Source organism: Chelonoidis abingdonii, chromosome 1 (assembly GCF_003597395.2).
Source record: "Chelonoidis abingdonii isolate Lonesome George chromosome 1, CheloAbing_2.0, whole genome shotgun sequence".
NCBI classification, from domain to species: Eukaryota; Metazoa; Chordata; order Testudines; family Testudinidae; genus Chelonoidis; species Chelonoidis abingdonii.
The window spans coordinates 323,394,581-323,422,133 of record NC_133769.1 but is presented as its reverse complement, the minus strand read 5'-3'; the positions used below and the strand labels follow the sequence as shown (position 1 = coordinate 323,422,133).

At 47.8% G+C, this 27,553-nt stretch overlaps 1 protein-coding gene across 1 annotated transcript in view; it reads right to left on the bottom strand.

Annotated features, from left to right (window-relative positions):
- The window catches only part of LOC116831731 (uncharacterized), a 93,969-nt gene that overhangs the window by 8,035 nt on the left and 58,381 nt on the right, over positions 1 to 27,553 (bottom strand). The window contains exons 4-6 of the mRNA XM_075065715.1: positions 13,449 to 14,343; positions 10,089 to 10,164; positions 8,688 to 8,798 (exon numbers count right to left, since the gene is read on the bottom strand). Coding sequence (XP_074921816.1) covers positions 8,688 to 8,798; positions 10,089 to 10,164; positions 13,449 to 14,343 — 1,082 coding nt within the window. The remainder of the gene's footprint in view (positions 1 to 8,687; positions 8,799 to 10,088; positions 10,165 to 13,448; positions 14,344 to 27,553) is intronic.

The following is a 27,553-nucleotide window of genomic DNA, read 5'->3' as shown; positions in this document are numbered from 1 at the left end:
TCCATTCTTCCTCACCAGGGGAACTTCTGCCCCCGAAATATTAGAAAGACGCTTAATCAGCTGTAAGTGGCTCAGTTCCTCATTTTAATAGCTGTAAGCACTTAGGCCTGGATCCACACAGGGACCTAGGTTTTGCAGCACAGAGTTGTGCCATCTGATTTTCAGGTGCCTAGAAAATCACTGGAACAATGTGTGTCACAAAGCCCAAGTTGTACTCCCTATGCAACAAAAGGGGAAACTTAGGTGCCTAGGAATGCAGTCCAGAAGCCAGCATGCTAGGTGGGCAGCCACCTAAGTTGGCCACTGAGAGATGCTAATGATAGGGGTGAGTGTCACCCCTCTCGGTTAGGTGCCTGTCTCTGCTAGCAAGCCACAACTGGGAGCCCCTTTCCTGGTGTCAGGTGACCTAGGGACCTAAGACTTTTCTTATGAGTTAGGCTCTGCCTCACTCCTTGCTAAACAGCCAGAGGAGGTGGTACCCACCTTATAACTTTTATCCCAGTGTTTTGCAGGCTCACCCAGGCTGTAGAAGACATTGGTTCAATCCCCCCCTCTGCCTGATTGGGGAAAAACAGATTTGAACAGGGCATCTCCCACCAGTGAGGAGCATAGAGCATGCTCTAACCACTGAGCTATGGGTTCATCTAATGTAAGGCTCCCTCATTCTCTCCTGTTGAAGCTGTTACAGTTTGGATAAATAAAGAGCAATTGGAACCAATGTAGTGGATCCTAGGTCTTACACCTCCCAGATGAGGGCCCAACCAGCTATAGGGTCATTCTCTCTCACTCAATAACAACTCACAGTAGCATCTAAAACTAGCCTAATTCAATTAATTTTATTATATTTATTACCTTTGCTGTATTATTCATGAAATTCCCATTGTGATTATAATTGCTCTGATAATAATTCCTAGCATTAGTATTTAAGTTTTACTACATATGCTGGGCCCTATTGAGGCTCACTTCAAAATGTTTCTGTGCCACCCAATTCTAGTGACTAGCTAACTGCGGGAAAGCATGGTTCCCAGCTGCTTTACAACTGAACTTTAAATGTTTTTATTGATCGTCAGTAAATGGGAGCAGGGAGCAAGAGCAGATGGTTTCATGAACAGGAAGCACCAAAAGGGAGGGAAGAAACAGAAGCAGGGATAGAAACCTGTTGATGGGAGGGGCAGTCACAGGCCAATTCACTGCAATTAGCAGGAGGCTCCAACTCAAAAAAGCTGGGAATCACAGCTTTGTAGCTATTTCTGACGCTCATCAGGCTGCTGTTCACTGTGCAGTTCAAGCTGGTTTCTGTTAAGAAAGGTCATATGTCATTGTGCAATAAAAGCCATTTTCAATTAGCACTGTAGAAAAGTTGCCTGGAGCTGTCTTGATCCAACTGGGAAAAATGTAGAAAAAAATACCGACCTTTTAGCAGATTGGTTCTCTCATGAGCATCTCCCTTCTTTCTAGTGATATCTGACAGCCCTGGAGTAACAGATAGTTACCTTTTCCATAACTGGTGTTCTTCGAGAGGTGTTGCTCATGTCCATTCCATATTAGGTGTGTGTGCTCCCCACATGAACCGGTGCCGGAAGTTTTTTCCCTCAGCAGTATGTATGTAGAGGACTGGCTCTAGCGCCCCCTGGAGAGGAGCCCGCATGGTGCGGTATAAGGGGCACCGCCAGCTCCCCCCACCATCAGTTCCTTCTTCCTGGAAACTCTGACAGTAGAGAAGGAGGGTGGGTTGTGGAATGGACATGAGCAACACAACTTGAAGAACACCAGTTACAGAAAAGGTAACTGTCTTTTCTTCGAGTGCTTGCTCATGTCCATTCTATATTAGGTGACTCCCAAGCAGTACCCCTGGAGGTGAGTAGGAGTTCACGGACATGTAGATTGCAACACAGCTCTGCAGATCCTAGTGTCGCCCTGGCCTGTGAGTGATGGCATAATGAGTGCTAAGTGTGTGGACAGAGGACCACGTTGCAGCTCTACAGATGTCCTGGATAGGGATGCACGTGAGGAAGGCCACCGAAAACACCTGCACTTTCAAGAAGGCTCTGACAATTGGTGGCGGCAGAACCCCCACCAGGTTGTAACAAGTCCTTTTACACAAGGTAATCCAATTGGAAATCTTCTGCGAGGACACCGGGTAACCCTTCATCCTCTCCGAATTGGGTCGATTTATGGAAAGGCATGTATGCTCCAAGTAAAAAGCCAAGGCCCTCCGGATATCCAGGGCGTGAAGACACCTCTCTTCACTGGTCTTGTGCGCTCTGGGACAGAACCCCAGGAGAAAGATGTCCTGGTTCATATGGAGGGTGGAGACCACCTTTGGCAGAAAGGCCAGGTGGGGCTGCAGCTGAACCTTATCTTTGCAGAAGACCACATATGGAGGCTCTGAGGTCAAAGCTTTAATTTCAGAGATCTGTTTCACCGATGTCATCACCACCAGGAATGCGACCTTCCATGACAGGTAAGAAAGGGAGCAGGAAGCCAAAGGGTAGGTTCAAAGGGTAGGCCAGTGAGCCTAGAGAGGACTAAGTTAAGACCCCACTGTGAGACAGGAGCTCGTACCTGTGGGAAAAGCCTCTCAAGTCCTCTCAAGAATCTGACCATCATGTCATGAGAAAACACTGTCTGGCCTTGGATCGATGGGTGAAAAGTGGAGATGGCCACAAGATACACTCAAATGGCAGAGTGTGCCAGGCCCTGGTTCCTCAAATGGAGCAGGTAGTCCAGGACAGCCTGTATGGAGGAACATGAGGGAGAGACGCCCCATTTGCACACCCAGTGGGAAAACCTCCTCCACTTTGCCAGGTAAGTCAGTCTAGTTGAGGGATTTCTACTTTCCAGGAGGACCTGTTGGATCCCCTTCCAAAACAGGTCCACTCCTCCAGGTTCAGCCATGTAGCATCCACGCCGAGAGGAGGAGGGAGCCGAGGTTGGAGTGTAAGAGCCGACTGTGGTCCTGTGACAGCAAGTCCAGTCAGTTGGGCGGGGCCCAGGGAGGTTCATGAGCGTGCCGAACCAATGCTGGCAAGGCCACGCCAAGGCAATCATGACAACCTGCACTTGGTCTCTCTTGATCCTTGCCAGGGCCATGCTGATGAGTGGAATCAGAGAGAACGCGTACATCAAGCTCTCTGACCATGACGGGAGGAAGGCATCGGAGAGGGAGCCCTTGCTCAGCCCTTGCCAAGAGCAAAACCGGTAGCATTTCCTGTTCTATCTCATGGCAAACAGGTCCACTTGGCGAGTTCTCCACCTTTGGAAGACCAGGCAGGTTACCTCTGTATAGAGCGACCACTCATGGTGAGAGGAGACTTGCCTGCTGAGCTGGTCTGCCAGCATATTCCCGACGCCGGGAAGGTGACAAGCATCCAGGTGGATTTTGCGGCTGATGCAGAAGTCCCAGAAACGGAGTGCCTCTTGGCACAGAGTCGAGGAGCACATCCATAGAACATCAAGGCTGTGTTGTCCACCAGGACTCGCACCACCTTGCCCAACAGGTGGGATGGGAAAACTCTGCATACCAGCCGGACTGCTCGGAGCTCTTTGATGTTTATGTGCAACCGCGCCTCCTTGGGGGACCACATCCCCATAGTTTGGAGGATGCCGAGATGTGCACCCTAGCCTAAGTCCGAGGCATCTGATATCAGCTCGATGGAGTGAGGAAGGTTGTTGAATGGAACCCCCTCCAGAACTGTCCTGAGGTTGGTCCACCATCGCAGCAAGGTAAGTATTGCCTGGGAAGTGGTAAAAATCTTTTCCAGGGGGTCTCGAGACTGGGAACAGACCATCCCCAGCTATTGTTGCAGGCGTTGCATCCAGAGTCTGGCATGGCAGACCACGTAAGTGCATGCTGCCATGTGGCTTAGCAGGCACGGACAGACCCTGGCTGTAGTCAGAGGGAAATGCAGAGACTTCTGCGATGAGGTTCATCAATGTATGGAACTTTTCCAAACAGCAGGAATGGTCCGGCGCAGGTCGAGTCAAGGACTGCTCCAATGAACTCTATCCTCTGCACTGGCACTAACATTAACTTTTTGTCATTTACCAGTAGGCCCAGAGAGCGGCACGTGGCTTGAAGTACTGCAACATCCCTTTAGACTTGAGACCTGGAGCTGCTCTTGACAAGCCAGCTGTTGAGGTACGGGTAGATCTGGATGCCCCAGTGCCTGAGGTAACCTGCTGCCACTGACATGCACTTGGTAAACACATTTGGTGCCATTGCCAGACCAAACGGGAGGACTGTAAACTGGAAGGAAGTGTCTATGTCCTTGAAAGATTGCTATGTGGACGTATGAGTCCTTCAAGTCGAGGGTGGCATATCAGTCTTCCGGATCCAGGGAGGGGATAATAGAAGCCAGAGACACCATGTGGAATTTTAGCCTCTTGAAGTACTTGTTGAGGTCTCGCAGGTCGAAGATGATGCCGTAGACCACCCTTGGCCTTTGAGATCAAGTAGTACTGAAAACAGAATCTTTTGTTCCTGTACTCAAGAGGAACTTCTTCCACCGCACCCAGCTGGAGCAACCCCTTTACCTCCTGTGCTAGGAGGCTCTCGTGGGAGAGGTCCATGAAGAGGGATGGGGAAGGCAGGTGGGAAGGGGGGTAGAAAGGAACTATAGGATATAATCCTGCTTCACTGTGCTGAGGACCCAGCGGTCTGAAGTTACAGTGGTCCAAGGAGGGAGGAAAAGGGAAAGGAGGATCCAAAGTAGTCTGGTAGGTCGCTCTCGGGCACATCCTCAAAATGACCATTTGGTCCCTTGCTTGTTGTGGGTCAATCTCTACTGGGCAGAGGGTGGAGACAGGTGGTTTAGGTGGTGCTTGTAGCCCTGGGCTCGTTTGTGGGTCTGGTCCTGCCATGGCTGGCTCTCCTGGCCCTCAGGCTGCTATGGTTTGAACCACTTACACACATTGGGGCTGGGACATAGAGACCAAGGGTTTTCAGGGTGCTGCGGGAGTCCTTGAGGCCATGAAATGTGCTGTCTGTTTGCTCCACAAATAGGGCACTGCCATCGAAGGGCAAGTCCTGCAATGACTGTTGGGCTTTGGTGGGCAAACAAGAGAGGAGCAGCCAGGAGCCTTGCCACATAGAGATAGCAGAAGCCATGGTGTGGGCAGCAGTATCAGCAGCATCCGATGCCACCTGGAGGGCCACCCTGGCCGCAGTCGTGCCCTCATTGAGGATTGCTTGGAACTCCTTCTTGGAAGCCTCAGGGAGTGACCCTTTGAACTTGGCCATGGCTTGCCACATATTAAAATCGTATCGGCCAAGGAGGGCTTGGTGGTTGGCCACTCTCAGCTGAAGGCTGGAAGGACCAATAAACCATATGTCCAAAGAGACCCAGCCTCCTCAAGTCTTTATTTTTGGGAGTGGCCCCAGGGTTGTCCTTGCCTCTCCTTGTGGTTAACCACCTCAACCTCAAGAGAATTGGGGCTGAGTGGGAGTATAAAGTGCTCGTGCCCTTTGGTTGGCACAAAGTACTTGCATTAGGCCCTTTTAGAGATAGGGGCCAGGGAAGAGGGGGGGTCTGCCACAGGGCATCAGTGATCTTAGAAACCCCTTCATGAAGAGGTAGTGCTACCCTGGGAGGAGCAAAGGATGTCAAACAGACTGTCTGAGGGCTCTTCCAGTTCCTCTACCTGAAGCCCCAGGTTAGAAGTGACCCTCTTCAAAAGTCCCTGGTGCGCTTTGGCATCATCCTGAGGAACTGGGTGAGGGAGCACCACAATAGCCTTGTCCAGCAATGACGATGCCGGAGGAACCTCCACTTTCATTGGTGGTCCAGCAGCTTGCTCCCCTGGTTTCTCCTGGACCTGTGGGGTATTACTCCCTGAAGCCTTGAGCACCGGAGGGGGACGGGATATCGAGGCCGCTGGCCTCTCCAAGGCTTCCGACACTGATCAGGCAGCCTGGAAGGTTGGTTGAACCCCCAAGGATTCCACGGATACCATGGCACTGGTCACTGCGCTTGGGGCCACTGGACAGGTTTTGGTATCGATAACATAGTTGCTATCGCCAGTACTGGGGCTTGTCCCGCAGTTAGGGAACCTTGCTCCGAGCCAGGGCTACCAGCAGAGCTGTCAGTACTGGGCGACCAGGATTGCGCTGAGCGGTGGTTCTTGTCCAACCAGTGCCAGCTGCTGCATCCCAAAGCTGACCTGTTCGAGCAAGACTGACTTGGTCGGGCTCTCAGGGACTGACGTCGTTTAGTGGATCTGCGGCGGATACCCAGTGAACCACACCTCACGCTACTCAACCAGTACTGGGATGTCGAATGGGACCGGGAGCTACTACGGGCCAGTTGCTGGGAGTATTGTCCTGTGTAGGGCGACCTCCTTCTTGGAGACAGGTGATGACAGCCTGGCAATTGGTGGTCTCTGGTGTCCGATAGGTCCTGGGCCCTTGAAGATAGTCAGGGCTGGTCTGGAGTTCTTGTGGGTGGCACGTGCCTCAGAGGGTCTGCACCAATCTACCGGCAAGGTACACCTCGAATCCCTATATTGGTGCCCCCAGTGCGGAGACCAAAGAGGGCTCCACTGAGCCTGCCTCTCCAGTCCTGAGAGGCAGGCAAACACTGGCGGGATGTCCCTCTCAATGGGGAATTGTGCCGCTGAGACGGAGACTCATGCATAGATCCCAACATGGGTTTTCCCCAAGAGTAGGGTACTGTGGGAGCCGGAGTGGGTGGCACCGGGAGCATCAGGATCTCTTGAGCTGCTCAAAGAGCTTTGAGTGTTGATGGCACCTGAAGCTGGCTAGGGCCTGCACCGCTATCTGGGGTTGCAGGCGAAGCACGGGATAGGCTACACCACTCGACTTGAGCTGAGGCCTGAGTTCCCAATGGGGGCGTTGAGCTGCCCAGCATGGGTTGTGGCTCACCCCTACCCCTCTCCTTTCCCTTACGGGAGGTAGATCTTTCCCTCTCTGTGTTTTTCGGCTTCTTCACTGAAGCCATGGAGGGAGACCGGTGCTGGCTCATGGACGGCACTAGGGGAGCACTGCACATGCAGTTGGACCGCTACTCTAGTGCCAGAGTGAGTGCTGACTCCATTAGGAGTGCTCTTAGACAGGTATCACACTCCTTCTTCATCCTAGATTTAAAGGACTTGCAGATATGCCACTTGTCAGTTATTTGCCCTTCGCCTAAGCAGGTTAGGTAGCTGGTATGTGGATCTCTGACAGGCATAGGCTGTTTGCAGTGATCACAGGGCTTATAGCCTGGGGACCAGGGCATGCCCCATCCCCTGGCTGAGTCTCGTTCGGGATTAACGAAAAGTTGAGAACTACTAAGGATAACTACTAACTATATACAACTATATTACAGGTTTTCAAACTTCACAAGAACAGCAAATGAAACAATGCTAGCCAAAGCAGCAGATGTTCTAGCACCATCACTAGTGGCAAGTGGGAACTGAGAGTGGGGGAGCCGGTGGCACCCTTTATACCGCGTCATGCTGGCGTCACTTCCGGGAGCACTAGAGCCGGTCCCCTATGTATACTGCTGAGAGAAAAACTTCCAGCACCTGTGCATGTGGCGAGCACACACACCTAACATGGAATGGACATGGACAAGCACTTGAAGAATTACTCCATGATTTCTTATATAGAAAATGCATATTTAGAAAGGATTTTTATTTCCTTCTAATGTTATAGTTTACAGATGGCAAGAAGAAAGGAGTCTTCATCAGTGGACCATCAGTAGTCATGAACTAGAGCCTCAGATCTGCTGTCCTAATGCATGCAGAGATCTAGTATATTCCAAGGATTTTTTTTCTTAAGATTACAGCTGTGCAGCTGCATTAAAACTGCGCCCTATAGCCACTACCGGTGAACATTGATAGAGTATATGGGCACAGTCTGATTGAATTAAAAGACTCCCTATATGGGCTTGCAGTGAGATTCAGCCAGAGGCAGGCTAGGTTCTTTGTTCAGTATGTGCCCATGCGAAATGGCTTATACACAGAAAATCATGACTCTGTCTGGAAGTGAACTCAGAACATTTCACAGAACTCTAGTAATTAGAAGAGAGATATACTTATAAAGTGTACATTTCAAGAAATTTATATATATAAAAAAAATTCCCCTCTCACCCCTATGGGTGGTATGTGTCTTCCTCAACCTCGGGTCCTCTACCAGAGGCCTGGGAGTTTGAGGGTTCTGTGCAGTATCTTAGCTGTTCCTAGCACTGCACTCTTCTGGACAGAGAGCTCTGATGTTGTTCCTGGGATCTGTTGGAGCCACTCACCCGGCTTAGGAGTCACAGCCCTGAGTGCATATATCCCCTCTCATTAGGTCTACTGTTGTAGTAGCATTCCATCAGTTCCAGGTTCTCTTGTCTCACCCATGAATGGTTTGTTCCAGTAGCCCACTTATCGTCAGATTGTCCTGGTTCCTCAACATCTGGCGCGGGCCTTGTTAATCCGGGCAACGTCCGAGCCGGCATGACTCTCCTAGTTCGTGTCACTCTCATATTTGAGGTAGGCAGGTGAAGTGTTAGGGGCCCTTTTGCCCAAGGACCCCTACTGGAAAGTTGGGTACCAACCGGGATTTGAACCCTGGTCTCCCGTATCAAAGGGAGGCGCTCTTAACCACTACGCTATCCAGGCGCGCGCGCTCTCTCTCTCTCTCTCTATATGTGCTTTTAGTGTTTCTTCCAGCTGGAATGTCTCTGGGAAAAACACACCTGGAAAATGTTCAGTTTCCAAAAGTGGGTAAGAATGAAGGAAAGGAAATTAACAGCCCAGTCAAAAAAGGGGGGAGAAAATGCTTTATAGGAGGCAGCAAGAGTCAGATCCTAAAGGAAGAGAGGTATACTCAGTGTTATTTGCATTTCAAACACTAGTTAATTGCAACGTTATTTAATGTTCTTTATATTACCCTGAAGTTGGAATCCCTAACACAGATCATGAATAATGCACATAGCAGGACAGAGTAAGTAACCCAACAGGTCTCTTCCATTTCCAGTTCCTTTGATGATCTTTATTTGAAAAGTCAGCAGCGACCCCCAAGATACGTGACAACAATAGGCCAGTAAATACTAATTAAGACAGATGGTAAAATACTGGTTAAGAGACACCCAACTAGATCACAGAAAATTATTGCAGAAAATTATTAACCGAATCAAAAAGTTATCATCCAAGGGTGTTTCCTACCACATAATACTTGAACAATTTTGAATATTATAGGATATGAGGAAAAAAGATGAATGATACTGTAGTTTGAGCTTTTTCTACTGATACAAAGAAAGCTTTAGATATGATCAAGTGGGACTAGCTACTAGCCAATCTGTAGACAATTAGGACTGGGCAGAATTTTACCCAGCAGGTAAAAGTCCTTTATGGCAATCTCACGATCATCCATCCCATCTATGCTAGAGAATTTAAAAACAAACAAACCAACCAACTAACCTTCCCCACCCCCAGTTTCTAACATTGTTTCAGCTTCAACCGTTAGCAACACTGGGTACCCTCTTGTAGAGGAGCTACTGACTGCCAATCATATGCCAGTTAAACCTCATCTGAATATGACTAGATCAGTGGTTCTCAACCAAGGTACACAGAGGTCTTCCAGGGGTACATCAACTCATCTAGATATTTGCCTAGTTTTACAATAGGCTACATAAAATGCACTACTGAAGTCAGTACAAACTAAAATTTCATACACTTACTTGTGTATACTGCTTTATATACTATCCACTGAAATGCGAGTACAATATGTATATTCCAGTGGATATAAGGTAAAATGAGAAAGTAAGCAATTTTTCAGTAACAGTGTGCTTGTTACGCTTTTGTATTTTTAGGTCTAATTTTATAAGCAAGTAGTTTCTAAGTGAGGTGAAACTTGGGAGTAGACAAGACAAATCAGACTCCTGAAAGGGGTACAGTAGTCTGGAAAGGTTGAGAGCCACTGGACTAGATTACACACTTATTAAAAATGGTACTGGCAGCTAATGGTCTGCCTATGCTAAGGCCCCCACTGTTGTCATCATTGGTGAAACTGAAATAGTATGAACAAGGTTTCAATGGCTACAAATGACGACTCCCTTGGGATATTCCAGCTTGAGAGAAGGACAGATCTGGGTTACCTTTTTCTTTCTTAGGTTTTGGTTTGTAGTGAAATCCCATAGTTCAGCTGATACAAAGTAAGGATGCATTGTAGAACTGTGGGATGAGAATGAAAAAAGTAAATCAATATATTAATTCTATTACTATGGTCTCAAAAGAGGGAATTTGAATAATAATTAGATTCTAAAATTCATTGCAGAAAAGCAAAGGGATGATGTCCTATAAAAGGAAACACACACAGGAAAAAACACCATTCAAAAGAACTAAGCACTTCTTCATATGGTTACCACAACACCAAATATTAGGTCAGCATTTCCCAATGCCTCCTCCCTCCACTCCTGTAACCAGGCCCTGGGGATTCCAGATAAACAAGGCTTTGTGGTGAGCACAGAGAAAGTGGTAAATCCTGAGATAACTGATTCTTGGGCTTTGTCAATGGTAACCACAGAAAAGATACTCCTTTTTAAATGGCAGTTTCAGCTTGTGAGTGTTTCTAAACATGCATCTATGTTAGGCAATATTATAGGACAATATCCATTTTCCTCTGTCCATGTTAATGCTGTTTTTATTTTCTCTCCTGCAAAGTTCACATAATTAGCACCTATCCTGTGAGGCACTGAGTATCATTTGTGATGCATTATGTACCCTCAACTGCCCCTGGACTTCATAGGAGGCGAAGGCACTCACCACTTTTCAGCACTGGACCAAAAGTCATTATTTATTGTTCTTCTCTAAGGCTGACTAATCAACATTCTTAGTAGCACCATGCACATGAAGATAATTTCTCTATCTCGAGCGAGGGCCTAATTTATTTGAGACGCACACATAAAGAATAAAAGTTGCTAGAATCCTAAGTATTTCTACAGAAGGTAAAATTCCTTTAAGATAAGCTGGCTACCATCTGTCACACAGGTCCTGTTCAGGCATGTGTCTGGGGGAGGAGGAACAGCAGTAGGACCAGAAGTATTTGAATTCAGATGGTAGCATATCACATTTTGGAGCAGGGAGGGAGACGACAGGTTGCTGGGGTGGATGGTACCATTTATTAGGAGCAGCAGGGTGCAACTTTGTAATTGGGAGAAGAAAGTCAAGCTGAGATACTTTAATTGGTATCTGGGAGGACTGAACATTTGCTAGGAAAATGATAGATCAGACTGCTTTGGAGATACCAGAGTTCGGGGAGGGATTGGCTGCTCCAGACAAAAACACACTTATACATAGCTTTTCTGCAGGTTGACAATCTGTTAAACAATGGGAAAATGGATGACACATTAATGGAAGTCTGTAAAGTATAATCAGAGCTAGCTCTAGCAATTTCGCCGCCCCAAGCACGGTGGCACGCCGCGGGGGCTGCTCTGCCGCTCGCCGGTCTTGTGGCTCCGGTGGACCTCCCACAGGCTTCCCTGCGGGGGGTCCGGTGGTCCCGCGGCTCCAGTGGACCTCCCGCAGGCGTGCCTGCAGATGCTCCACCGGAGCCATGGGACCAGCGGACCCTCCGCAGGCACGCCTGCGGGAGGTCCACCAGAGTCGCCTGCCGTCCTCCCGGCAACGGGCAGAGCGTCCCCCGCGGTGTGACGCCCCAAGCACACGCTTGGCACGCTGTGGGCTGGAGCCGGCCCTGAGTATAATGACATCACTGCCACTTAATACATTATAAAGTCACATTAGAGAGTAGGGGAAACTATTAAAATCCTTTCACTGTGGAACAATGATATAAAATAATTATAACTGTATTTATATTTTGAAGCAAATAATGATTTTTTGTTCGTTTGCAGAAAAGTACTAACATGGGGAAATGCCCAGTATTGTGGAAACAGACAGTATAGATGGAAGAGACCAATTAGATTAAGCAGTCTGTTTCCCTGCAAATATAATATGTAGCACAGTACTCTGCAGATTACATAAATTCTATTTCAGGAAGTAGGGAAAATTTCATTAGCAATATTACAGCCAAACTGAATTAAAGTCACATTAAAACCATTCAGATGACTATACAGTTCCTTACTACTCTAAAATACAATATACATCAGGCTAAATTCTTAGTAAGACACATTAAGAATCTGCAAAGGCACTGGACATGACAGTGGCTGTCCCCAGAAAATAGGATTATTTTTTGGTTTGGTGATTCCAGAACCCAAAGAAAAGCTAGTGAAAACCATTGGACAAGAACACAAACCACCTAAAACGGTGACCATTAGGGACAGCAATAAGTGATGATTTTTGCCACTGACCTGCTATGTGGCTTTGAGCAAGTTTCCCTATCTGTAAAACAGGAATAATGAAACTTACCTCTTTGTAAAAGACTTTGTCTATTGATGAAAAAAAAGTCTTAAAAGCATAACTATTGCATGCTATGTTGATAAATACTATTTCCTTGCATTCACCTGTCATCCAAGCATTTTTCTATATTATCATTCATTTTAGCGATTGAAATGGCTTATAAAGAATTCCTTTGATTCTTCCAGACTTTGTGACAGAGAAGAGGATTTTTGTTTTGAACATACATTCAAACTCAGAGAAATACACAGATTTAAGATGTATTGCGTGCTGGGGGGGGAGGTTATATTGCGATATATACTTGAATAGGTCCATTGCATTCTTGACTGTGACAGTTAGGGGGCAACAGATGAGCGGTCTTAAACTTATCTGACAGGGTGTCCCCAGCTACTGTCTCTGGTACTTGGGTTATATATACCTGGTACTTCTTTTATGAGGAATCTCTCTACTGTGACTTGAGGTATCATAGAATGACAGGCAGACTGTAATAAAATAATGAATCCTTCTCAAAGTACCATCAATCTTGTATTACTCCAAGCCCCAACGCACAATGTATTTTAAATATAAAAAGACATTAAAGATAATAAATTATTATAAATGAGTAACAAACATCTTTAATATCCATATAAAAACATCCCAACAGGAAAATTTATAAATGCATTTTAACTATTCTAAAACAACAAAAACCAGAACTGACAGCTACTGTTAAAAAGTCATGGAAAAAGCTCTTAAAATGTATCCAACCGGAAATTACAATTATAGAAGGAAATGTTTCTATAAAATGATTTTAAAAGGGTATATGACTGTGACAGTCAAGTACAGAACAAAAGAAACAAAGTCACACAGAGAGTCAAAGCACAAGATGAGGATAAAAAGCCTGTGGGACGATTTCAAAGGCACCAAGCACCGAACTCCCATTGACTTTCAAATGCAGCCAGGCACTTGTGCCTTTGAAAATCTTCCCCTAGATCTTCCACACGTGAATCTTTTCTGCAATCACACACCAATTTGCATGGTCAAAGTATGAATGAATAACATGTAGCTCAGGAACATGACATTCTATCAGTTCAACCAACTCCCCTTCTTTAAAAACATGGTAATACCTAAGACAAGCCCCATTAGGACTCCTTTGCGGCTGTTTGTTCCACATGGCCATGGAACAATCATTATCTGTATCCTGTAGAGAGCTGTCTGTTTTGCTTCTGTTTTGGAGTTGGTGGAAAGCTGATTGTTTTGGGTGATAATCTATTTTAAGTTGCTGTTTGACATCTTTTTGATGGGAAACCAGGTCAGGTAAACACACTCTGCTGCAGTCATGAATTATAGCTGGAGATATTGAGGGCTGCTTAGTGTCCTGGCCTAATTCTGAATAACTATTTTTGAAAGGCACTGAGTGACATATCATAGGTGACCCTGGTTCTACAGCTACTTCAGAAGCATTATCTTCAGAATTCTGCCTGCAACGCAAAGACAAGTTGGAAATATGCTTCATGAAGCCACTTTGCCTGATTTGTTCAAAAAGCTTTCCCCTGTTTAATTCATCCAGCTGAATATTGCAATTGGAAAATGTGCTAAGCTCTCTTTGGCGCCACTGATTACTCAAGTCTAATACTGAATCAAGCGATCTTGAAAAGAGAGACCATCTCAGAGATTTTTCAAATAAGCTGTGTGCGGTTTCCTTCTTCCCCACAAAGGATGAGCTTCTTGTTTGCCTGTGTGCTTTTAAAATGCCAGCTAACTTAGCGGAGTGTTGGTCCAAAGCCAGCCTTTTGTCCTTTTGATTAATTGATTTCTGTGTTCCATGCGAACAAGTGTTACTCAAGGTCCAGGAAGGTGGTGAAGGATTCCAAGGAACAAAGACATCTTGCTTTTCAAATTTTCGCCGTTTTTGCTCCATTGCCCACACATATATCATCATCTGGCCACCTACTCTCAAGGTGCGAGCCATCTCCTTTATCGCTCGCACGCGCCGCTCCTTTGTTGAAAAATGGTGGATCACTGGAACAGAACATATAAAGTGAATAAATATCCCTCAAGTCACTAATGAATAGAACACGGGAAAAATACTGATTCGGACAAACTGGCTTGAACCCAGGAAAGGATCATCTGTCTTCTACTGTACTACACTATGCTACAGCCTTTCATATGTGAAAGGAACTCAGAGCAGATTTATTTTATAAATACAATAGAATTAAAACGCATGTATTGGTGCTAGTGACAAGTTCCAGACTGACAGCAATTACAGTTCCACTTAGTCACGAACTAAGTACTAGACTGGTAGTTCTCTATGTTTTACCCTGTTAGCATGGCTCAACTGTCTTCTGGAGGGAACAGAGGTCCATATAAATTTACTCCAATAAGAGTGACACAAGGACACCAATTATTGTGACATGGACACCTGTTAAATAAAAACTGGACTGAAATCACCTACTCATTTGCTTAAGTAATTGAACAGCCACCGAACAACTAATACAATAAAGATAATCTGTCACTATTAGTTCTGGGTGAATTTAAACCGTTGACATAGCAGTGAAAGGGTCCATAGCCAATTACCAGTCATCTAGTCTTGCTAGTTCACAGCATTAAAGATAACTTGTTGAGTAATTACAGTCCTATTTTTATTTAGTAAAATATGTATGCTATTACCAATAGTTAAAGTATAGTGAGAACTTGGTAGTTACAATAGCATAAAGATTTTTGTTACCTCATTGATAAAGTGTTTTGAGAACTACTGATAAGAAGTGCTACATTATTATTTTACTATGATATGGTCTTTTTTTTTTTATGTTCATAACTTTCTGAACCATTCACCCCCACAGCTGAAATTCTCTATGCTTGATCCAAAATCCATTAGGCCACATTTAAGTTATGAGAAAATGAAAAATAAATACATTTTCCCAACATCTCACTCTTTTAGACAGCACTACTGAAAAAAATGGCTGAAGTTTGAAACTTAACATGGCCATAGTCCTCACTGAGGCCAAGTGTGAAAACAAATTAGTTTTGATTAAACAAAGATGTGACCATTTGAAGACTGCATACTGAGCATGCACAGTAGAAATGTTTCCATGTCTACAAGGCTCCCCTTTATGCTGTGTCTGGGTGGATAGTTATTTACAGAATGTTGCAATACATAGTTGTCACTGGATGGGCCACATTCTGAAGTCAAACTCAGGCAAATCTCCCAAAGACTTTAGTCACAAAAGCTTTGCTTGAGTCAGAACTGAGTTCATGATTTGATTGACATCAATAAAAAATTTGCAGAAATACCACCTGCGTAGGCTCAGGATTTGGCACAGCATTTTCCCTGAGTCAACACTGATCTGAATTATATTGGAAAATCTGTCATTGTCTACCATGGAGTTATCAGATTCTGGTATACAGTAGGGACTTCAGGATTTGATTGATTGGTAATAGGGGTGTGAATTCCATAGTTACACTGAAGGCAAGGTATAACTAAAGAGCAGTCAAGGATTTTAGCAGTAGTGGTAGAGTGAAAAGGACTAATATTAAAGATGTACAAGATAGAGCAACCAAATTTGATGCAAGTCTGGATATGGGAAGACGAGAGAGAGAGAGAAGTCAAACAGAACACTGAGGTTGTGAACATTTGTGATGGGGAAGATGCTGAACACAAGCTACGACTAGCATCAGAGGGGTAGCTGTGTTAGTCTGAATCTGTAAAAGCAGCAGAGAATCCTGTGGCACCTTATAGACCTAACACGTTTTGGATCATGAGCTTTCGTGGGTGAATACCCACTTCGTCAGATGATGAAGTGGGTATTCACCCACGAAAGCTCATGATCCAAAACGTCTGTTAGTCTGTAAGGTGCCACAGGATTCTCTGCTGCTTTTAAAGCTAAGACTACACATCTTCACAAGATCTGGGGATAGAAATGGTTTTGCTCAATGTGTTTTACTTGCTATTTTTATCCAACCTTTTCCTTAAATTTTCTTTAGTGAAAATGCCCACACAAATTACTGCCTGTGTTCCTATGCACTATCACATCAAGCTTCAGTGATGAGGTAACTTTGCATCACAGTGCTGAAGTGCCTGCCCCCATATGCAAATTATACATCTCACTGAGAAAAACTGTCTCCCCTTTACTGAAATGTATGTGCACAAAATGCTGGCAGCATAGCTAGATGTTCAGCACATCTTCATCTGTCAGGGTGACAATGTCCAACCAGATCTGCTTTCCCTCAGAGGAAAGAGATACTTGTACAATTAAAAGAACAACAACAGCATAGAATCAAGCTAAAATAGGGAAACACTGCCAGAAACGAATGATGAATTCACCTTCTCTGCAGCAATGCGAAGATCAAAAGCTAATCTTTAAAGAAACAGGCTCTTTCAACATCTGGTTATTCAGCTACTCTGCCTGTATATTTCACTGGTTCTAGAATGCTCAAAATGCTCAAATTCTGCAGCATCTGACACTGAAACATTATGGTCATTTTAATTAAAAAGGCTTCCAGTAGCATTTAAAGGATTACAGTTTATTAATAAAACCATCAGATGCTTAGAAAACGTTTAGTGTTGGTACAATGAATTTGTGTGGAATGAGGAGTAAGTTTCAAATTCCCTGAGTGATGCATTACATTAAAAAAGGCATAACCTGAGGAAGCAAAGAGCAAGTGCTCTCCTACGATAACATCAAGTTGCACTTGAATCTCAGATCCTCATGAGTCTCATCGTGCACTTTTCTTTTTAACCAAAGGCACGCTTGTCAGGGACCACAATTAGAACACACGCCCACTCACGTAAAGCAGGCTGCTTATGGGAAAAATCATTTAGCTTTTTTCCATACATTCAAATCTTTATAGAGGGAAGTTACATAGTAAATATTAGTTAATTTACAATAAGGTCTTGTTTCAAAGACAGAGCTACTTGCTTTCTTAAATTTGTTGGCAAGGATATATAAATATTCATTTTGAACCTGATTTCACTCTCCACTAACACCAAATTAAACAGCACTGAGCCTGATTCTCCATTCTCTTAAAGCCTCAGGACTGCTTAAGTTACACTAGCAGCACCAGCCCCTAAAGGGGCAGTTGAACAATCATGGATCAGCAGAGTACGGCAATGATCCAATCACTCTCCAGCAGCACACTCTACACAAGAGCCAGGAAGCATAGGAATTTATATGCCAGGGGACTCCCAACTTTAAGGTTGTTTTAAGGCACCAGAACACCACAAAAGAGCCTTAACAAAGTTCAGAAACTAGGACAGTTGCCATGACCTTGAAATATATTTATGTCTTAAAGGGACAGTGACCAAGACTTTAAATGAAAAGTGGTGTTTGTTTTGTCTTAAATTAAAAGAAAAATATATCCCCTTGTCTGAAATTACCTAGCATCAGTTTTGTCCTCAACCATAAGAATAATGAAGGCTTGGGGGAAGTGGAAGAGACAGAGTAAGTGATGCCATATACAAAATAAAAGTTCTGTCCTGCACATTCTGTCACAGAACCACTGACTTCAACATGAGTAAGGGTTTGCAGATCAAACCCCATTTCCTTCTTGGCGCAGCTACCACCCACAATATAGGGGAAAAAATGGTTACTCACCTTCTTGTAACTGTTGTTCCTTGAGGTGCGTTGTTCACGTCCATTCCAATCAGGTGTGTGCATATGCACATGCCTGGTAGCCAGAAAATTTTTCCCATAGCAGCCTCTGTTGGGTTGACCTGGGCGCCCCTGGAGTCGAGCCTCCATGGCGCTCAATGTAGAGTCCTCCTGACCCTCCACCACCTCAGTTCCTTCCTGCCAGCTACTCCGACAGTGGGGAAGGAGGGTGGGTTTGGAATGGATATGAACACGAGCCTCCATGGCGCTCAATGTAGAGTCCTCCTGACCCTCCACCACCTCAGTTCCTTCCTGCCAGCTACTCCGACAGAGGGGTAGAAGGGTGGGTGTTGTAATGGACATGAACACCACATCTCGCAGAACAACAGTTACGAGAAGGTGAGTAATGATTTTTTCTTCTTCGAGTGCTTGTTCATGTCAATTCCAATCAGGTGACATATAAGCCCAAGTTCAGGAGGTGGGCTCGGAGTAGTCCACTGATTGGAGCACTGCTCTTCCAAAGGCTGCATCATCTCTGGCCTCCTGGGTGATCACATAGTGCATTGTGACAGTGTGTATGGAGGACCTTGTTGCTGTTCTGCAGATTTCCTTGGTGGGAACCTCCGCCAGGAATGCCACTGAAGAAGCCTGAGCCCTGGTGGAGTGCGCAGTGATTCGGGATGTGGGAACCCCAGCCAGGCTTGTAGCACTCAAGCATACAGGACGTGATCCAGGACAAAATCTGTTGAGAAGAGACAGGAAGACTTTTCATTCTGTCCACCACTGCCTCAAATAACTGGATGGACTTCTGGAATGGCTTCGTTCTCTCGATGTAGAAGGCTGGAGCTCTGTGGACATCTAAAAAGTGAAGCCTTTGCTCCCTGCCAGTCGAGTGCGGCTGAGGATAGAACACTGGGACGAAGATGTCCTGGTTGATGTGAAACTGTGACACAATCTTCGGAAGGAAAGCAGGGTGAGGCCTGAGCTGAACCTTGTCCTTATAGAACACGGTGTACGGGGGGCTCTGATCTCAGGGCCTTGAGCTCAAACCCCCTTCTGGCTGAGATTATCGCTACCAGGAACACCACATTGTAAGAGGGACAGAGCAAGAAGAATGTTGCCAAAGGTTCAAAGGGCATGAGTCTGGAAATGACCAGACTGAGGTCCCAAGCCACGACAGGCTGTCGGACATGCCTGTTGAGACCTTTAAGGAAACAGCTGACCATAGGGTTAGCAAAGACCAAGCAGACCTCTGTGCCTGGGTGGAAGGCAGAGATGGCACCCAAGTGATCCTTACTGATGACATGGACAGCCTCTGCTGCTTGAGATGGAGAAGATAGTCCAGTATAAGTGGCACAGAGGCGAACATCAGGGACGAACAGTGCTGTGCCCACCAGACTGAAAATCTCTTCCACCTGGCAAGCTAGGTAGCCCTGGTGGAGGGTTTCCTGCTGCCAAGGAGGACTTGATCCAAGCTAGAAAGCTCCATCGGTTTCAGCCATGGAACTTCCACACTGTGCAGTGCAGCGACTCGAGGTTCCAGTGTTGGAGATGGCCGTGATCCTGAGTTAGTAAGTCCAGGAAGAGCGGCAAGGTGACTGGAACTTCCACGGACATTTCCAGGAGTGATGTGTACCAGTGCTGGCAGGACCAGGCTGGAGCTATCAATATCGCCAAAGCTTGCTCCCTCTGTACCTTGAGAAGCACCTTGTGAACGAGTGGTATGGGCAGAAACACGTATAGGAGATGACCTCCACATGGGAGGAGGAATGCGTCCACGATGGAGCCTGGACTGTGATTCAGGAAAGAGCAAAACTGCTGGCACTTTTTGTTGTGTTGCGAACAGGTCTATCTGGGAAAAGCCCCACTGATGGAAGATTGAGTGTGTAACGTCCAGGTGAAGGGACCACTTGTGGCTGTAGAATGACCTGCTGAGATAGTCCACCAATTTGTTCTGTACTCCAGGGAAGTACAATGGTTTCAGGTGTATTAAATGCTCTACACAGAAGTCCCACAGCATGAGGGCTTCCTGGCACAGGAGAGAGGATGATGAGCCTCCCCTCCCTTTGTTGTTATAAAACATTGCTGTGGTGTTGTCTGTCATAACTGATACACATCTCCCTGTCAACTGAGCTCGGAAAGCCTGGCATGCCAGGCATACTGCTCTCAGCGCTCTGACATTGATGTGGAGAGTGAGTTCCGCCTGAGATCAGAGGTCTTGTATCCTGAGGTCTCCCAAATGTGCTCCCCATCCCAAGGCTGATGCATCTGTCACTATGGAGAGACACGGCTGAGGGACCCCTGCACATACTACCCGTGGGTCAAACCACCACAGGAGGCAGTCGAGTACCAGATGAGGCAGTATTATGATCCTGTTCAAGCTGTCCCAGACTGGCCGATACACTGACACTATCCATGACTGAAGAAGTCTTGAGTCTGGCATGTTGTACTACGCAGGTACAAGTGGCCATGTGTCCTAGAAGTTTCAAACAATTCCTTGCTGGGGTGGTGGGGAACTGCCTGAGACCTCGAATGATGTTGCCAAGGGCTTGAAATCTTGCTTCCGGGAGAAATGCCCTGGCCTGTGTTGAGTCTAGTACCGTCCTCATGAACTCTATCCTCTGAACCAGGGAGAGTGTTGATTTCCCCTCATTCAGCAGAAGGCCCAACTCATGGAAAGACATTCTTATGAAGGCAACTTGCATCCCCACTTCAGTCCTGGATTAACCCTTGATGAACCAGTCGTCGAGGTATAGGAACACCTGTACCTGTTGCCTGCGCAGGAATGTGGGCACGACACTTGAGGTGCCACTGACAGGCCGAACAGGAGGACTGTGAACTGGTAGTGGGTGCTGTTCACTACAAACTGGAGGTATTTTCTGTAGGACGGAGTTATTGCTATGTGAAAGTATGCATCCTTCAAGTTAAAGGCGGCATACCAGTCTCCTGGATCCAATGAATGGGTGATGGAGGCCAGAGAGACCATGCAGAACTTGAGTTCCTTCACAGATCTGTTGAGTTCTTGCAGGTCTAGGATGAGCCTGAGCCCACCCTTGGTGGTCTGAATTAATACGGGACTGTGCACAGTAGAAAGGGGATAGTCAAGATGAAAAGATAAGGTGGGGTGGACCCAGATCTTTCTCTGGTGCACTGTCCTCGACTGTACCTTCAAAAGTCATGTTTCGGGACAGGGTCTTGGTTGTGTCTGCGATGGTTTTTATGAGCAGCAGGGCAATACGGGAAGGCATCCAGAGGGCGTGAGGATATCCACCATGGGATGAGAATCCTCAGCTACATCCTCTGCCTTGATGCCCAGAACGTGGCAACCCGGTGCAGCAATTGCTGTAACACCCTACTGTCTTCAAGTGCTGGGGCTATGGCGGTGCCTGCCAATGCCTTGTCTGGCGACGAGGAGGAGGCTGCCCCCATGAATGGCAGCTGCTCCCTGCCGTCAGCACCCAATGGGTCCCATGACTCTCGGGGGTCCTGAGCAGGTGCTGACGCTGATGGTGCCATGCCATTCAGTGCCAGGATTGTCAGCTTCAAACTCGGTGCTGAAATCAGTATTGGAACCGCTGTCATTGCCGCTGAGGGTGCAGGAGTTGCTGTCGGTGCTAATGCCACTACTGGTGTCGGCACCGAAGCTGGTGCTGGTCTCGCAGCCGGTGTCGTCAACGGAGATGGTGTCAGCTCACTGACTGGTCACTTAGCTGAAGCTACTGAAGCCACCGCTGAACAGGACCCCAGCTCTGGTGGAAGGCCCAGGGAGTCCAGAAGGGCCACTGTGGTGGATTCTGCCATTGCAGCTGCCATGGTGCCGGATAAGCCTGTCTCTCCCATTGCGACCTGGGCCTCCTGGCTACTGCTCCTATCTGAGCGATAGGAGTAGAAGTCGGACTCTAAGGTCTCTGAAAAGGAAGACCACGGAGGAGCTGTACTTTGGGGCACAGATCGTTGGGAGCTTGGGGACAAACTGGACTCTCTCGCCGGAGGAGCAGGTGCCAGAGGATGCCATGGAGAAGGAGAGCGCTGGGACATCATTGCCAGCTTCCCTCTTGATTGCACTTGGGAGGGGTTGGTGCCAACAGTGCCGGTATCATCTCTGTCCTAGGGGGGTGAGAATGGCACCGTGAGACACAGCACGACAAAAGCCTCTGGTGTTGAGGAGAGTAGCCACTGCTGACCACTAGCGTCAGATGAACACGGTGAGCCTGGAGTCAACTGCCTCGCCTGGCCAGGAGTCAACACGGCCCTGCCCTGGGATCTAGTCCTGTGGCCTGACTGGGGTCTCACAGTCGTCAGCTCCTTGGATTTGGCCAGGGGCGAATGAACTCTCTCTGGCTTTTTTCCTCTGAGGCACCGGTGACTGAGACCAGGGCCTACCCTCCGAGTGGCTGTGGGAGGAACTGTGCTGGTGCCGAACGTCTCAGGAAGAGTCCTTTCTCGGCACCAGTTCCCAGGATGATGGCGTCAAGGTGCTCCGTGGCGACAAGGATGTGCCGGGAGCAGGATCCCCTGACCCTGGATCTGACAAGGGGTGGAGACCTGGCTCCATAAGCAGAACTTTAAGCCACTGTTCTCTTTCTTTAAGAGTTCTGGAACGCAACTCATGGCATATTTTACAATGGTCCGTTTGGTGACCTTCCCCTAGGCACCTTAAACAAGAGGTGTGAGGGTTGCTCTTTGGCATGCACTTAGCGCAGATCTTACAGTTTTTAAATCCCGGGGACTGCAGCATACCATGGCTCTGGGGATTTGGAAATGGGGGTGAGACCCACCAACTAACTCTAAACTACAACTTACAGTAACTACCAGTGAACTACATACAAATGACGAAGATAGAGCTACTTGCTGAAGCAAGGGCTATTGGACGTTCCAGCTAACAGTCACTGGCAGTAAGAAGGACCTGAGAAGGTGGAGGGTGGGCAGGGCCGTATATTGAGCACCATGGAGACTTGACTCCAGGGGGCGCCCAGGCCGACCTGACAGAAGCTGCTATGGGAAAAATCTTCCAGCTACCATGCACATTGAATTGACATGAACAAGCATTCAAAGAAGAACAGAACTTACTGGTTAACTTTTGTGTACTCTCTAGTAGAGGAAAAAGATGGTTACTCACCCTTGTAACTGTTGTTCTTCGAGATGTGTTGCTCATATCCATTCCAGTTAGGTGTGTGCGCGCCGCGTGCACGTTTGTCGGAAGACTTTTTACCCTAGCAACACTCAGCAGATCAGCTGCCCCCTGGAGTGGCGCTGCTATGGCACTGGATATATACCCCAGCCGACCCGGCCACCCTTCAGTTCTTTCTTGCCATCTACTCCGACAGTGGGGAAGGAGGGTGGGTTTGGAATGGATATGAGCAACACATCTCGAAGAACAACAGTTACAAAGGTGAGTAACCATCTTTTCTTCTTCGAGTGATTGCTCATATCCATTCCAGTTAGGTGATTCCCAAGCCTTACCTAAGCGGAGGGGTCGGAGTGAGATGTGGCAGCATGCAGAACCGCTGCGCCAAAGGCTGCATCATCTCTAGACTGTTGGACCAGAGCACAGTGCGAAGCAAAGGTGTGGACCGATGACCAGGTCGCTGCGCGGCATATCTCCTGGATAGGCACGTGGGCCAGGAAAGCGGTTGATGAAGCCTGAGCTCTGGTAGAATGCGCAGTGAGATGGCCCAAAGGGACATGAGCCAGGTCATAGCATGTGCGTATGCACGCCGTTACCCAAGAGGAGATCCTCTGGGAGGAGACTGGTAGACCTTTCATCCGTTCAGCGACTGCCATGAACAGCTGGGGGGATTTCCAGAAGGGCTTTGTCCGCTCGATATAAAAAGCGAGCACCCTACGGACATCTAAGGAGTATAACTGCTGCTCCCGTCGAGAAGAGTGAGGCTTTGGAAAGAAGACCGGGAGGAAGATGTCCTGGTTGGTATGGAAGGCCGACACTACTTTAGGGAGGAATGCCGGATGAGGTCGCAACTGTACCTTGTCCTTGTGAAAGACAGTATACAGTGGGTCCACCGTAAGCCCTCAAAGTTCGGAGACCCTTCTGGCTGATGTAATGGCCACTAGGAAGACTGTCTTCCACGACAGGTACAGGAGCGAGCAAGCCGCTAGTGGCTCAAATGGCGGATGCATAAGTCTGCTTAGGACTAAGTTGAGGTCCCAGGTAGGGGTAGGGTGGCATACTGGGGGGTAGAGGCGCTTCAGGCCCTTAAGAAATCTAGTAACTAAGGGGTGGGAAAACACGGAGTGGCCACTTTCTCCAGGATGGAATGTGGAGATAGCCGCCAAGTGCACCCTCAGAGAAGATATCGCCAGGCCCTGTTGCTTAAGAGACCAGAGGTAGTCCAGAACAGCGGGGATCGAGGCCTCAGAAGGAGTAACGTTCTGTGTTGTACACCGGCAGGAGAAACATTTCCACTTGGCCAGGTACGTGGACTGAATGGAAGGCTTTCTGCTACTAAGAAGAATATGCTGTACCGGAGCGGAACAGCGGAACTCCGATGTGTTCAGCCATGCAGGAGCCATGCCATGAGGTGAAGGGCCTGCAGGTCTGGGTGGCGAAGACTGACGTGGTCCTGCGTTATGAGGTCTGGAAGGAGTGGTAGGGTAACTGGGCTGGCCATGGACAGGTCGAGCAGGGTGGTGTACCAGTGCTGTCTGGGCCACGCTGGCGCAATCAGGATTAGATGCGCTCTGTCCCTGCGGAGTTTTATTAGGACCTTGTGAACCAGAGGGAACGGTGGGAAGGCAAAGAGCAGGTGGTGCCTCCACGACATGAGGAATGCGTCCGTGATCGATCCCAGTGAAAGACCCTGGAAGGAGCAGAATGCTTGGCACTTCCTGCTCATGCGAGAGGCGAACAGGTCTATGAGGGGAAACCTCCACCTCTGGAAGATCGAATGAATAATGTCTGTGTCATAAGTAGATAGGTAAGGATTAATTTTCTTTTACCTGTAAAGGGTGAACAAAGGGAACCAAACACCTGACCAGAGGACCAATCAGAATTGAGTGGGCTATGCAGAAGTCCCAGAGTCGAATGGTCTCTTGACACAGGGGAGAGAGCGAGTCCCTCCCTGTTTGTTGATATAATACATGGCCGTTGTGTTGTCTGTAAACACTGAGACACAACGGCCATGTGAAGATGTTGCTGGAACGCCTGGCACATGCGAGGCGGACTGCTCTCAGCTCTCGGACGTTTATGTGGAGCGTCAGCTCCTGCGATGACCAAAGGCCCTGGGTACGAAGGTGACCTAGGTGAGCCCCCCAACCGAGAGATGATGCATCTGTCGTCAGGGACAGTGAGGGCTGTGGTGGATGGAACGGTAGCCCTGCACACACCAGGGAGGGAGTTAGCCACCAGTCGAGGAGCGTAAGGTGCTCGGGGAACTGTCACCAGAATGTCTATTGGGTCCCTGCCCGGACGGTAGACCGAATTGAGCCACGTTTGAAGGGGCCGGAGGCGGAGCCTGGCATATATTGGTCACATAAGTACATGTGGCCATGTGGCCTAGTAGGCCAAGACACGTGTGCGAGCCAAGTGGTGGTTGGGAGGTCTGCAGACCTCGAATGATCGTCGCAATCATCTGGAACGTGGCTGAGGAGGTAGCCCTGGCTCGAGAGGGAGTCCAGGGTTGCCCCTATGAAGTCCAGCCTTGTGTGGGGACCAGGTGGACTTTTCCGCATTGAGGAGCAGCCCCAACCGGGAATAGGTCCGTGATTATGCCCACGTGCTGTTCGGACCTGAGTCTGGGAGGTTCCCTTGTGAGCCAGTCGGAAAAAAAAAAAAAAAAAAAAAAAAAAAAAAAACAAAAAAAAAAAAAAAAAAAAAAAAAAAAAAAAAAAAAAAAAAAAAAAAAAAAAAAAAAAAAAAAAAAAAAAAAAAAAAAAAAAAAAAAAAAAAAAAAAAAAAAAAAAAAAAAAAAAAAAAAAAAAAAAAAAAAAAAAAAAAAAAAAAGTAAGGGGTGTGAAGATGACGGTTGAGCCAGTCGTCCAGGAATACATGTATCTGCTGCCGGCGGAGGTAGGCGGCGCGACGGCCATGCACTTCGTAAACACCCTTGGGGCCGTGGAGAGGCCAAAGGGGAGGACAGTAAATTGGAAGTGCTGGTGATTGGCCACAAAGCGAAGATACCTCCTGTGTGGAGGGAAGATGGCGATGTGGAAGTATGCGTCCTTCATGTCGAGGGCGGCATACCAGTCTCCAGGATCCAAGGACGGGATAATAGTCCCCAGGGAGACCATGCGGAACTTCAACTTGACCATAAACTTGTTGAGGCCTCGCAGGTCTAGGATAGGCCTGAGGCCTCCCTTGGACTTGGGAATCAGAAAGTAGCGGAGTAAAACCCTTTTCCCTTCTCGTCTGGTGGTACCTCCTCTATTGCTCCTGCGGCGAGGAGAGACTGCACCTCTTGTAAGAGGACTTGCTCGTGAGAGGGGTCCCTGAAGAGGGACTGGGTTGGGGTGGTGGGAAGGCGGGGATGAAACAAATTGGAGGTGGTATCCTTGTTTCACCGTGCGTAGGACCAGAGATCTGAGGTCAGTTGGGACCACGCCGGGAGGAAGTAGGAGAGACGGTTGGAGAAGGGAGGGAGGAGAAGGATCCTGTCCTGAAACTGGTACGCCGTCCTCGTGCGCACCTTCAAAAGGTAGACTTAGGCCCCGGAGGTGCCTTTGGGGGCCCGTGGTTTTGACCCCCTTGGGGCCCGGACTGGCGTCTACGGCCACCCGCCCGCGCCTTCTGCTGAATTCCTAGGCGGTGTAGTCGGGAGTGAGATGTGCAGAGTGCAAAATACCTGAACCAAGACTGCATCATCTCTAGATCTGTTGACCAGAACAGGTGAAGCAAAGTGTGGAGCGAGGACCACGGTCGCTGCGCGACATATTCTGGATGGTACGAGTGGGCCAGTGACGGCAAGCTCATGAGCCTAGCTTGGCAGAAGTTGCACGTGAGATGGCCTAAGGGAACATTGACCGGTCATTAAGCGTGTGCAGATTGCCAAGCTGTCACCCAAGAGGATTCTCTGGAGGAGACAGTGTAGGCATCTCTCTCTCACTCCTGACAACTCCGAGATCATGCCACAGTACGTGAGTCTGTTGGGACGATTCGGAAGGCTTCGTCCTAGGTGTAAGCTACGCGCTGCCCTCAGGACATCTAGGAGTTTAACTTCGCTGTTCCACCGAGATGAGTGAGGCTTCCGGAGAAGAGACCGGAAGGAAATGTTCGATGGTATGGAAGGCTGACACCACTTAGTGAGGAACCAGGGTTGGTCGCAACTCTACCTTGTCTTGTGAAGGACAGTATACGGTGGGAGATTGGACAACTAATGAGGAGGGTAGACATATAGGATTCGTACCCCTGAGAGGGTACCATGTATTTCCTCTCGACTCCCTTTGCCGTAGGGGGAAGGAGGCCAGGGACTGCCATAAGGTGTCAGCACTGGCCAGGATGGTCTTAATGAAAGGCAGAGCCACCCTAGTGGGGGCATCCGCCGACAGGATGCTCACGACAGGGTCCTCGACCTCCGGGACTTCCTCGACTGGAAGGTTGATGTTGAGCGCCACCCTCCTAAGGAGGTCCTGATGGGCTCTGAGATCTATAGGCGGGGGCCCTGATGACGAGGTCCCTGCCACTGCCT